This window comes from Rutilus rutilus, assembly GCF_951802725.1.
Source record: "Rutilus rutilus genome assembly, chromosome: 18".
Classification (NCBI taxonomy): Eukaryota; Metazoa; Chordata; class Actinopteri; order Cypriniformes; family Leuciscidae; genus Rutilus; species Rutilus rutilus.
The window spans coordinates 36,727,732-36,741,951 of record NC_140231.1 but is presented as its reverse complement, the minus strand read 5'-3'; the positions used below and the strand labels follow the sequence as shown (position 1 = coordinate 36,741,951).

General features: G+C 48.2%; 1 protein-coding gene across 1 annotated transcript in view; it reads left to right on the top strand.

The window, feature by feature from the left end:
- The first annotated feature begins 759 nt into the window (after window positions 1-759).
- The window catches only part of jak2a (Janus kinase 2a), a 28,278-nt gene continuing 14,817 nt past the window's right edge, over window positions 760-14,220 (top strand). Inside the window, exons 1-12 of the mRNA XM_084387662.1 lie at window positions 760-907; window positions 993-1,284; window positions 2,392-2,505; window positions 3,893-4,050; window positions 5,066-5,177; window positions 5,882-6,068; window positions 6,704-6,825; window positions 10,147-10,281; window positions 10,353-10,440; window positions 10,676-10,803; window positions 11,253-11,391; window positions 12,183-12,334. Of these exons, the coding sequence (XP_084243788.1) occupies window positions 849-907; window positions 993-1,284; window positions 2,392-2,505; window positions 3,893-4,050; window positions 5,066-5,177; window positions 5,882-6,068; window positions 6,704-6,825; window positions 10,147-10,281; window positions 10,353-10,440; window positions 10,676-10,803; window positions 11,253-11,391; window positions 12,183-12,334 (1,686 nt within the window). The 5' untranslated portion in view covers window positions 760-848. The remainder of the gene's footprint in view (window positions 908-992; window positions 1,285-2,391; window positions 2,506-3,892; window positions 4,051-5,065; window positions 5,178-5,881; window positions 6,069-6,703; window positions 6,826-10,146; window positions 10,282-10,352; window positions 10,441-10,675; window positions 10,804-11,252; window positions 11,392-12,182; window positions 12,335-14,220) is intronic.

Sequence of the window (14,220 nt, the reverse complement as noted above, 5' to 3'; positions counted from 1 at the left end):
AGGAAGAAAAAAAGTGTACATATTTGCCGACGGTTGTGTTGCGAATAATGTGTGTGGTTTGTGTTATGTACTGTTGTATACATGCTGCTCTTAACTAATTGCCCTTTATGGGATCAATAAAGTTGATTGAATTGAATTGAATTGAATTGAGTTGCTGTAAATGCATTTGTGAGCTTAATTAATCCCAATGTATCAAGTGATTGTCCTTTTTGTAAAATGAGGGAGACAATTTTTCATTGGTTTTTAGAATGTTCAAGACTGCATGATATGTTTTGTTTTCTGGATGTTCTTTTCATGAATTTTGGGGAGATTTTTTCTTCTAAAATTTGGATTCTTGGACCCAAATATAGTGTGGCGCAAAGAGTAAAAAGTCAATTGCTGAATTTTTTAATTGGGCAAGCCAAACTTGCTGTTTATATAACTAGGAAAAACAAAATATAAGGTAGAGAAGGACAACATGTGGTTACTGTATTTTAAAATATGGTAAAAGCAAGGGTTATATTCGATTTCAAGTTCTATAAACTGATGAATGACTTAAAGGTTTCTGCCCAAATGGTGTTTTAATGGAGCTATTTGTGCAGTTGATGAAGAAATGTTGATCTTCACTACCATGTCACAATAAGTCTTGTTTTTTGTACCTCTGTTTTTGTTTCCTGGATAATGTGATGTTTTGCTGACGTTGTAATGATATAAATAAAGTGTGTTGAAAACTCAACTCAACTCTCTCTCTGTCTCTCTCCCACTCTCTCTCCCTCTCTCAGTGGAGGTCAGATTTCCTGAGTGGCTCGGTCAGCGTTCCCATCAGCCTGGAGTTTCAGGAAGAGTGTTTGGGATTGGCTGTCATCGATATGATGCGTTTGGCCAAAGAAAAGGGCAAATCCCCTGTTGACATCTACAACCACAACAGGTGAGACTCACACATGACCTCTGACCTCTGACCTGCGCTTCCCTGTGGAGTGTGATGGCCTGACCTCTGCTGTCTTGATTCACAGTTATAAGTCGTTCCTCCCGAAGAACATGCGAGCACACATCCAGAACCAGCACTTCGTGACCCGGAAGAGGATCCGCTTCCGCTTCCGGAAGTTCATCCATCAGTTCGGCTCGTGTAAAGCGTGTCCTCGAGACCTGAAGCTGAAGTACGTGCTCAGCCTAGAGTCTCTGCAGCCGGGCTTCTACACCGAGCGCTTCCTCGTCACCGAACCGAGTGCCGGCGCCGTCACCATCGTCGTCAACGGCAACCAGGGCATCCGCTGGGCCCGATGTCAGGAGCCCAGAGACCGAGAGGTGTGTGTTTCAGCTCGTGACATCATCAGGGTACAGCTGTATTTCATCATTATCCGATCCCCGTTGCACAATTAATCTACTGATTGTGGTTACTGCGTAATGCTCCCGCTGCATCAGTCACGCTCCACGTCTGTTGAGTGCATCGACCAATCAGAGCCGTTTTCTAGGGCTGTCAAAATGGCTGAAAGCTAAATGCAAATTTATTTTTTAAATATTAGCAAAATTTTAATTATATTCTAATTCTGAAGGCAATACTTGATGCTAGAGGAAAACAGTGCTGTACTGTCTCCTGTGTCCACAAGAGAGCGCCAGCGAGCGCAATAAGCAAATATAAACCAAGCATCGCATCTTTTATTGAAATGAAATGACATTCACGTTTCAAAAAAATGTCCTAAATAAAATATAATTTTCTTAATGTGCATGCAAGGAAAATGAGGTTGCAATAGTGCATAACACTGTTAGTGTATCAGTAACCTGGTAAAAAACACTTCAACACACAGCGTAATGAACTACATGAACACACAACAGCAAACTGGCATTCAGACTCACTTCTACTTACTCTCTACATCTACATGTTCATCAGAAACACCAGACGCTCTTGATCTGAGCGAGTGCTGAGCACTTTCTGTTGACTGTTTCAGCTGATGAAACACACACACACACACACACACACTCAGCTCTGAGCGATGGTTTAGTCAAGTGTGTCGTTACACGATTTTTGCCTCCAACTGAGAGGGTTTTCGTCAGCAGGAAGAGCCTTTTCCTGCCATTTTTCATTCGAAATTCGATTTCTTTCTTTGACAGCCCTAGTGTTTACATTCGGTGTCGCAGGAACTACACACGTCATCTTTAAGTGAACATAAACAGTTGAGAAAGAAAACGCATTGTATTTATTTGTCCTATTGCTTGTAATTTGTTTATTTGTTCATATTTTCTTACTGACTGTTTACTTGACCTTAATAATGTGTGAAATGTATATTAGGTAGGCTAGTAGTTTTTGCGTTGTTATTGAAGTTTCCCACGCTGACCCGACACGAGTGACGCTGACCCGAAGACGCGCGAGAGAGACGAGCGACACTGACCTGAGTGTTTGTCTCTCCTGTTCAGGATCTGCAGGTTTACTGTGATTTCTCTGACGTCATCGACATCAGTGTAAAGCAGGGCAGCAGAGACGGGGAGAACCGGGTCGTGTCCATTAACAGACAGGACAGTCAGATGCTGGTAACATACACACACACACACACACACACACACACACAGACCGAGACCACTCGAGATCACTCGAGACCACCTGAGACCGAGACCACTCGAGATCACTCGAGACCGAGACCGAGACCACCTGAGACCGAGACCACTCGAGATCACCCGAGACCGAGACCACTCGAGATCACTCGAGACCGAGACCACTCGAGACCCCGAGACCACCTGAGACCGAGACCACTCGAGATCACCCGAGACCGAGACCACTCGAGATCACTCGAGACCGAGACCACTCGAGATCACTCGAGACCGAGACCACCTGAGACCGAGACCACTCGAGATCACCCGAGACCGAGACCACTCGAGATCACTCGAGACCGAGACCACTCGAGACCCCGAGACCGAGACCACTCGAGATCACCCGAGACCGAGACCACCTGAGACCGAGACCACTCGAGATCACTCGAGACCGAGACCACTCGAGACCCCGAGACCGAGACCACTCGAGATCACCCGAGACCGAGACCACCTGAGACCGAGACCACTCGAGATCACTCGAGACCGAGACCACTCGAGACCCCGAGACCGAGACCACTCGAGATCACTCGAGACCGAGACCACTCGAGACCCCGAGACCGAGACCACTCGAGATCACCCGAGACCGAGACCACCTGAGACCGAGACCACCTGAGACCGAGACCACCTGAGACCGAGACCACTCGAGATCACTCGAGACCGAGACCACTCGAGACCCCGAGACCGAGACCACTCGAGATCACTCGAGACCGAGACCGAGACCACTCGAGACCCCGAGACCGAGACCACTCGAGATCACCCGAGACCGAGACCACCTGAGACCGAGACCACTCGAGATCACTCGAGACCACTCGAGACCCCGAGACCGAGACCACCCGAGACCGAGACCACTCGAGACCCCGAGACCACCTGAGACCGAGACCACTCGAGATCACCCGAGACCGAGACCACTCGAGATCACTCGAGACCGAGACCACTCGAGATCACCTGAGACCACTCGAGATCACCCGAGACCGAGACCACTCGAGATCACCTGAGACCGAGACCACCTGAGACCGAGACCACCTGAGATCACCCGAGAGGGTTTGGGTCCAAAACTTCGACATGGGTCGGGTCAGTATTAGTGGCCTCGGGTCTCGGGTAATTTAAAATAAATGTGCTTTTCCCGAATGGACCCGAGAAGACCCGAATCCTTTTAAACTTTGTCAGGCATTTAATAACAAATTTTTTTATTTAAAACAATATTATGACAATGTTATCACACTTCTTTTTTTTTTTCTTTTTTTATCGGGTAAGAAGTGATTCGGGTCGGGTACATATTTTAGGTTCCGAGAAGACCTCTAGTCTGAGCGTGTGTGTGTGTTTCCCACAGGAGCTGGAGTTTGGTTCTCTGAGTGAAGCGCTGTCCTTCGTGTCTCTGATCGACGGCTACTATAGACTCACCACAGACGCACATCATTACCTGTGTAAAGAGGTGGCGCCCCCTAGACTCCTGGAGGCCATGCAGATCAGCTGCCACGGGCCCATGTCGTGAGTTCAGCTTCACACACACACACACTCAAACTCACACACACACACACACTCCTGGAGGCCATGCAGATCAGCTGCCACGGGCCCGTGTCGTGAGTTCAGCTTCACACACACACACACACACACACACTCCTGGAGGCCATGCAGATCAGCTGCCACGGGCCCATGTCGTGAGTTCAGCTTCACACACACACACACACACACACACACACACACACTCAAACTCACTCACACACACACACACACACACACACACACACTCCTGGAGGCCATGCAGATCAGCTGCCAGGGGCCCGTGTCGTGAGTTCAGCTTCACACACACACACACACACACACACACACACTCAAACTCACTCACACACACACACACACACACACACACACACACACACTCCTGGAGGCCATGCAGATCAGCTGCCACGGGCCCGTGTCGTGAGTTCAGCTTCACACACACACACACACACACACACACACACACACACACACACACACACTCCTGGAGGCCATGCAGATCAGCTGCCACGGGCCCGTGTCGTGAGTTCAGCTTCACACACACACACACACACACTCAAACTCACACACACACACACACACACACACACACACACACACACTCCTGGAGGCCATGCAGATCAGCTGCCACGGGCCCGTGTCGTGAGTTCAGCTTCACACACACACACACACACACTCCTGGAGGCCATGCAGATCAGCTGCCACGGGCCCGTGTCGTGAGTTCAGCTTCACTCACTCACACACACACACACACACACACTCAAACTCACACACACACACACTCCTGGAGGCCATGCAGATCAGCTGCCACGGGCCCCGTGTCGTGAGTTCAGCTTCACACACACACACACACACACACACTCCTGGAGGCCATGCAGATCAGCTGCCACGGGCCCCGTGTCGTGAGTTCAGCTTCACACACACACTTAAAACCCATTTAATTTGGCCATATAATATGATGTAATATAATCCACACGTATGAATGAGGTGTTTGTTCCCTCAGGACGGAGTTCGCCATCAGCCGCTTGCGTCGCTGTGAGAACCAGCGAGGCCTTTATATCCTGAGGAGCAGCCCGAAACATTACCACCAGTTCTACCTGTCCTTCACCCTCGAGGTGAGCAGAGTGTGTGTGTGTTATATCACCCTCGAGGTGAGCAGAGTGTGTGTGTGTTATATCACCCTCGAAGTGAGGAGAGTGTGTGTGTGTGTGTGTGTGTGTGTGTGTTATATCACCCTCGAGGTGAGGAGAGTGTGTGTGTGTGTCTGTGTGTGTTATATCACCCTCGAAGTGAGGAGAGTGTGTGTGTGTGTGTGTGTGTGTGTGTTATATCACCCTCGAGGTGAGGAGAGTGTGTGTGTGTGTGTGTCTGTGTGTGTTATATCACCCTCGAAGTGAGGAGAGTGTGTGTGTGTGTGTGTGTGTGTGTGTGTTATATCACCCTCGAAGTGAGGAGAGTGTGTGTGTGTGTGTGTGTGTGTGTGTGTGTGTTATATCACCCTCGAGGTGAGGAGTGTGTGTGTGTGTGTGTGTGTGTGTATTATATCACCCTCGAAGTGAGGAGAGTGTGTGTGTGTGTGTGTGTGTATGTTATATCACCCTCGAGGTGAGGAGAGTGTGTGTGTGTGTGTGTTATAGCACCCTCGAGGTGAGGAGAGTGTGTGTGTGTGTCTGTGTGTTATATCACCCTCGAAGTGAGGAGAGAGTGTGTGTGTGTGTGTGTGTGTTATATCATGGTTTAGCCACTGCAGTAACTAACCTCAATTGTGTGAATGTGTGTGTGTGTGTGTGTGTGTGTGCGCGTGTGTGTGTTTGTGCAGCACGAGGGTCAGCTGGAGTTCAAACACTGTCTGGTGGATCGCTCTGCTTCGGGAGAGTTTGTGTTGAGCGGTGGGAAGAGCAGTTTCGCGAGTCTGAGTGAGTTACTGCAACACTACCAGAAGGAGGCGCTGCGCTCCGACACACACGTGTTCCAGCTGAGCCGCTGCTGTCCGCCGCGCAGCAAAGGTGACACACTCACGCACACACACACACACACAAGCATGCACACACACACAAGCATGCGCACACACACATACGCGCACACACAAGCATGCGCACACACACACACACACACACACACACACGCACAAGCATGCGCACACACACATACATACACGCACACACACGCGCACACACACACTAGGGATGGGCGGTACGTTATCATTTGCGATATATACCAGTAAAGATTCTCCTCCTGATAAGAGTTAGTCTTCCCGCGGTAATACCGCTAAAGCGAAGCCGATGACGTGTTTCTGTTTCGACTCGTTCATTCGCCGCTCGCGTGAGAGAGAACAACTGGCGGAGCTCATCGCTAAACGCTCGACACTTGTGGCCAGAAATGGTTGTGAATGTTAACATATTTATATCGTCACTGATATCGTTATCGCAATAAATACCAGAAAATATCATGATATATTTTTAAGTCCATATTGCCCATCCCTACACACTCACTCAATCACACACACACACAGTCTCACACACGTGTTCCAGCTGCTGTCCGCCAAGGAGCAAAGGTGACGCGTTCTGGGCAGGAAGTGATGTGTGTTTTCTGAGCAGGAAGTGATATGTGTGTGTGTGTGTGTGTGTGTGTCCAACTCTAGATAAATCCAACCTGCTGGTGTGCAGGAACAGCCAGAGCTCTGACGCGCTTCTCTCGCCCTCTGAGCTCACACACGTCAACCAGATGATCTTCCACAAGATCCACAGGGAGGATCTGGAGACTGTGAGTCTCTCACACACACTCACTCACTCACAAACACTCTTACTCACTCACAAACACTCACTCACTCACTCACTCACTCACTCACAAACACTCACTCACTCACAAACACTCACTCACTCACAAACACTCACTCACTCACTCACTCACTCACTCACAAACACTCACTCACTCACTCACAAACACTCACTCACTCACTCACTCACTCACTCACTCACAAACACTCACTCACAAACACTCACAAACACTCACTCACTCACAAACACTCACTCACTCACAAACACTCACTCACTCACTCACTCACTCACTCACAAACACTCACTCACTCACTCACAAACACTCACTCACTCACTCACTCACTCACTCACAAACACTCACTCACAAACACTCACAAACACTCTTACTCACTCACAAACACTCACTCACTCACAAACACTCACTCACTCACTCACTCACTCACTCACTCACAAACACTCACTCACTCACTCACAAACACTCACTCACTCACTCACTCACAAACACTCACTCACTCACAAACACTCACTCACAAACACTCACTCACTCACTCACAAACACTCACTCACAAACACTCACTCACTCACTCACTCACAAACACTCACTCACTCACTCACTCACTCACTCACAAACACTCACTCACTCACTCACAAACACTCACTCACTCACTCACTCACTCACTCACAAACACTCACTCACAAACACTCACAAACACTCTTACTCACTCACAAACACTCACTCACTCACAAACACTCACTCACTCACAAACACTCACTCACTCACTCACTCACTCACAAACACTCACTCACAAACACTCACAAACACTCTTACTCACTCACAAACACTCACTCACTCACAAACACTCACTCACAAACACTCACTCACTCACTCACTCACTCACTCACAAACACTCACTCACTCACTCACAAACACTCACTCACTCACTCACTCACTCACAAACACTCACTCACAAACACTCACAAACACTCTTACTCACTCACAAACACTCACTCACTCACAAACACTCACTCACTCACTCACTCACTCACTCACTCACAAACACTCACTCACTCACTCACAAACACTCACTCACTCACTCACAAACACTCACTCACTCACAAACACTCACTCACAAACACTCACTCACTCACTCACAAACACTCACTCACAAACACTCAAACACTCACTCACTCACTCACTCACAAACACTCACTCACTCACTCACTCACAAACACTCACTCACTCACTCACTCACAAACACTCACTCACAAACACTCAAACACTCACTCACTCACTCACTCACAAACACTCACTCACTCACAAACACTCACTCACTCACTCACTCACTCACTCACACACTCACTCACACTCTCACTCACAAACACACTCACTCACACACGTCAACCAGATGATCTTCCACAAGATCCACAGGGAGGATCTGGAGACTGTGAGTCTCACACACACACACACACACACACACACACACACACACACACACACACACACACACACACACACACACACTCACTCACACACTCACTCACTCACTCACTCACTCATTAACACACTCGTCAACCAGATGATCTTCCACAAGATCCACAGGGAGGATCTGGAGACTGTGAGTCACTTGCTCACACACACACTCACTCATACACTCACTCACTCACAAACACACACTCATACACTCACTCACAAACACACTCACACACACTCACACACACACTCACTCACTCACTCACAAACACACACTCATACACTCACACACACACACACACACTCACTCACTCACTCACAAACACACACACACTCATACACTCACTCACAAACACACACACACACACACACTCACTCACTCACTCACTCACTCACTCACTCACTCACTCACAAACACACTCATACACTCACTCACAAACACACACACACACACACACACACACACTCACTCACTCACTCACAAACACACTCATACACTCACTCACAAACACACACACACACACACACACACACACACTCACTCACTCACAAACACACTCATACACTCACTCACAAACACACACACACACACACACACACACACACACACTCACTCACTCACTCACTCACACACTCACACACTCACACACACACACACACACACACACACACTCACTCACTCACTCACACACAAACACACACCGCTGTAAAGGAAGGGAATGTGTCGTTGATTATTGTTTTCATTATGATTAAAAAATCTAAATGTGATGAATCTCTCAGCTCTGATCTAACATCTCTCAGCTCAACTCAACTTTATTTATAAAGCACTTTCAACACCAGCAGTGGAACCAAAGTGCTGTACAGAAGGTATAAAAATAGAAAATAAAAACAAAGACAAAAACAATGCAAACATATGACATACACAACTTACAAAGCATTATCAAATGCTAAAGAAAACAAATGAGTTTTAAGCGCACTCTGAAAAACACCCAATGAAGGACCAGTTTCTACAGACAGAGGAGGGTCATCCAGAGCCAGGGGCCGCAGCAGAGGAGGGTCCTCCAGAGCCAGGGGCCGCAGCAGGGGATGCCCGGGCACCTTTACATTATAAACGGGATCAACTGTATCGAATGCCGCTGTAAGATCTAACAAAAGCAAAACAACATGGTTTCCAGAGTCAACACCTCGCAGGATATCATTAGAGACCCTCAACAGAGCAGATTCTGTACTATGACCAGCTCTAGAACCTGACTGGAATCTGTCGGAAATCTTATTCCTCGTTAAAAAGTCATTAAGCTGTGCATTCACAATTTTTTCCAGTATCTTAGAAATAAAAGGCCATTTTGAAATCAGATGATAATTACTCCAGTCCAAGGGGCTGAATAACCGCATGCTTAAACCTAACCGGGACACCAGATGACAAACTAATATATAGACAAACTAATCTGTCATAATAGACAGAATACTTGGGCCAATTGAATCAAGTACCTTCTTAAACAGAGAACACATCACCAGGAGACCTGGAGGGCTTCATATGAGCAGTGACATCATTGAGCTGCTGCAGAGAAACAGGCATAAAACTGGTTAGTTGGTTCGGAGGGTACACACACTCTCACTCGCTCTCTCTCTCTGCGAACGCACAGACCACTAATCGAAGGTTACTCTGTGAACGATGATGACGTGTGTGTGTGTGCAGAGGGAGAGTTTGGGTCAGGGCACGTTCACGTTCACGCAGGTCTGATGTGTGTGTGTGTGTGTGTGCAGAGGGAGAGTCTGGGTCAGGGCACGTTCACGTTCACGCAGGTCTGATGTGTGTGTGTGTGTGTGTGTGCGCAGAGGGAGAGTCTGGGTCAGGGCACGTTCACGCAGGTCTTCCGGGGCGTGCGCCGAGAGCGAGGAGATTACGGAGAGATCCACAAGATGGACGTCGTGCTGAAGGTTCTGGACAAGAGCCACCGCAACTACACTGAGGTATTGTGGGAAAAGTGTGTGTTGTGTGTGTGTGTTGCGTACGGGACGTGACGTGTCTCTCTCTGTGACAGTCGTTCTTCGAGTCAGCCAGCATGATGAGCCAGCTATCCCACAAACACCTGCTGCTGAACTACGGCGTGTGTGTGTGCACAGAAGAGCGTGAGTATCACACACACACACACACACTCTCTCTCTCTCTCTCTCTCTCTCTCACACACACACACGTGTTTTATGAGGTCTGTAAGCGTGTGTGTGTGCACAGAAGAGCGTGAGTATCACACACACACACACTCTCTCTCTCTCTCTCTCTCTCTCTCTCTCTCTCTCACACACACACACGTGTTTTATGAGGTCTGTAAGCGTGTGTGTGTGTGTGTGTGTCTGTGTGTTGCAGACATCATGGTGCAGGAGTACGTGCGCTTCGGCTCTCTGGACACGTACCTGAAGCGGAAGCACAGCAGCATCAACATCACCTGGAAGCTGGAGGCAGTGAAGCAGCTGGCCTGGGCTCTACACCACCTGGTGACACACACACACACACACACACACACACACACACTCTCTCTCTCACACACTCTCTCCTACACACACACTCACTCTCTCTCACACTGTCACTCTCTCTCCTACACACACACACTCTAACTCTCTCTCCTACACACACACACTCTCACTCTCTCTCCTACACACACACACTCTCACTCTCTCTCCTACACACACACACACACACTCACTCTCTCTCACACTGTCACTCTCTCTCCTACACACACACACTCTCACTCTCTCTCCTACACACACACACTCTCACTCTCTCTCCTACACACACACACACACACTCACTCTCTCTCACACTGTCACTCTCTCTCCTACACACACACACTCTCACTCTCTCTCCTACACACACACACTCTCACTCTCTCTCCTACACACACACACACACACACACACACACCTAACCCTGACCTGATCCGCAGGAGGAGAAGAACCTGATCCACGGGAATGTGTGTGCCAGGAATGTTCTGGTGACCCGCGAAGAGGACCGGAAAACGGGAACGCCACCGTTCATCAAACTCAGTGACCCGGGAATCAGCATCAGCGTGCAGCCCAGAGAGTGTGAGTGTGTGAGTGTGTGTGTGTGTAGTTCTGCTGGAGCGTATCCCCTGGGTTCCTCTAACTGTCCCTGTGTGTGTGTGTGTGTGTGTGTGTGTGTGTGTGTGTGTGTGTGTGTGTGTGTGTGTGAGTGGTTCTGCAGGAGAGTATCCCGTGGGTTCATCTAACTGTCCCTGTGTGTGTGTGTGTGTGTGTGTGTGTGTGGGGTTCTGCAGGAGAGTATCCCGTGGGTTCATCTAACTGTCCCTGTGTGTGTGTGTGTGTGTGTGTGTGTGTGTGTGTGTGTGTGTGAGTGTGTGTGTGTGTGTGTGTGTGTGTGTGTGTGTGTGTGTGTGTGAGAGAGTGTGAGAGTGTGTGTGTGTGTGGTTCTGCAGGAGAGTATACCCTGGGTTCCTCTAACTGTCCCTGTGTGTGTGTGTGTGTGTGTGTGTGTGTGTGTGTGTGTGTGTGTGTGTGTGTGTGTGTGTGTGTGTGAGTGTATGTGTATGTGTGTGTGTGAGAGTGTGTGTGTGTGTTGTTCTGCAGGAGAGTATCCCGTGGGTTCCTCTAACTGTCCCTGTGTGTGTGTGTGTGTGTGTGTGTGTGTGTGTGTGTGTGTGTGTGTGTGTGTGTGAGTGTGTGTGTGTGTGTGTGTGTGTGTCTGTGTGTGTGTGTGTGTGTGATGAACACCTGGTAGTTCCTGAACCACACTCTCTGTCTGTGTGTGTGTGTGTGTGTGTGTGTGTGTAGTTCTGCTGGAGCGTATCCCCTGGGTTCCTCTAACTGTCCCTGTGTGTGTGTGTGTGTGTGTGTAGTTCTGCTGGAGCGGATCCCCTGGGTTCCCCCGGAGTGTGTGCAGGACAGCCGGAATCTGAGTCTAGCGGCGGATAAGTGGAGTTTCGGCACGACGCTGTGGGAGATTTACTGTGGAGGAGAACATCCACTCGCTGCCCTCGACTCCTGCAAGGTGAAGCAAACTCTCTGTGCGACGCCTCACACAACTCACAGCTAACATCATTTACGGCTTTTCAGCCACGGATCCGATCATTTTCCAGATCACAAAAATGTATATATATTATATATATATATATATATATATATATATATATATGGGGGGGTGTAACATTGCTTTCATTTATTACTTAAAACTCACTTGAAGTTCTTCGATACCACATCAAAAACTGATAAAGTTCAAACATTATTGTTAGTCTGCTGTCACTGCAAGACCGAATAAACTGACAGACATCCGGCTTCTTCCTCAACTGTTCACTGACAACAGAACCGAGAGAACACTAGCTGAGACAGCCGTTTAGACGCAATTTTGTGTCAATTTTTTAGACGCAGCTAACGATCTTCCTCTGTGCTGCGCATGATTGGCTGTAGCTAATGATCTCTCTCTGTGCTGCGCGTGATTAGCTGCAGCTAACGATCTCTCTGTGTGCTGCGCGTGATTGGCTGCAGCTAACGTGGTGACCACATTTGAATGATGGCGCCTGTGTTGGCTGGCCGTCTGCTGTCCGCTTCGTCGCTGCCGTTGGCATGCGTTTTTCTCTTTCTTATCTCCATTATGATCGCAAATTGTAATTCCATCCTCGTGTATGACCGCTTAACATTGCTTAACATTCGAAATGTGGTCATGGACTCTGCCAATGGTGATGTTAATGGACATAGAGCATTCCAATCGTCTTTTGCGATCCATCTCCCTATGCACCTGTGCAGGTGTCCTATGGATTTACCTAGAAGAAGGCGCCGGTGGAGGCGCGGGAAACGGGGTGGTGTCGCTGTTCGCCGGAAAACTGCGTTGGCTCGAGAGATCGCCGCGCGGCACCCGTCCTGTGAGTTGGGAGCTCGGGCTTGTGGACGTGGCACAGGAAGGTGTTTCCCTGAGGCTCAGTTCCAGCGGCCATGTGCGAGTATCCCAGTTATTATTTCCACGCATCGTCATGCGATGTCTCTTCATCCTCACCGTGACGGAGTTAATTCAGGTAACCTCCGGCCTCTGTGTCGTGCAACTACACAGTCGGATTGTGACTCATCTGTACTAAAGATGGCCCTCATCAATGCACGATCCTTGATAAATAAATCTTTCATCCTAAACGAACTTTTTACTGCACAAGCGCTGGACTTCCTCTGTATCACAGAGACATGGGTTAAACCTGGCGAATCCAGCTCGCTTGTTGAATTACTACCGCAGGGTTGTGACTTTCTAAATACCCCGCGCTGCTCTGGCCGTGGTGGGGGGTTAGTGACTGTTTTTAAAAACACATTTTCTTGTCAAATTTTATCTGCGTCTTCATACGGCAGTTTTGAGGTGCAATTATTCCAAATACTACTAGCAAATCCTGTCACTATTGCATTGTTATATCGTCCTCCCAAATATAACTCAGAATTTATTAATGAATTTGCTGCATTTGTCGGAGACCTTGTCACTGCTTATGATAAAATACTGCTGCTTGGTGATTTTAATATTCATGTTTGCTGTGCATCTATAACCTTGTCCATGGAGTTTTTAAATCTTATTGAATCCTTTGACTTTGTTCAGTGGGTTTCTGGCCCTACGCATCAACAGGGTCATACCTTGGACTTGATTTTAACTCATGGTCTATCTGTCTCCGATATCACAATTAGCAATGCAACCTTCTCTGATCATATGCCTGTAATTTTTAATGTCCCATATTTTGGTCATTCACTAAAAACTCAGTCTATGGGGCGTATGTCTCGTACCCTCAGTGCACATTCCAGTGAGGAGTTCATGGCTGCATTTCATGAGGTGTGGACTTCTTTTAAAACTGAATCTACTCTACATAACCTGGATGCGGATGAACATCTCAGTTATTTTAATTCCACCTGTGC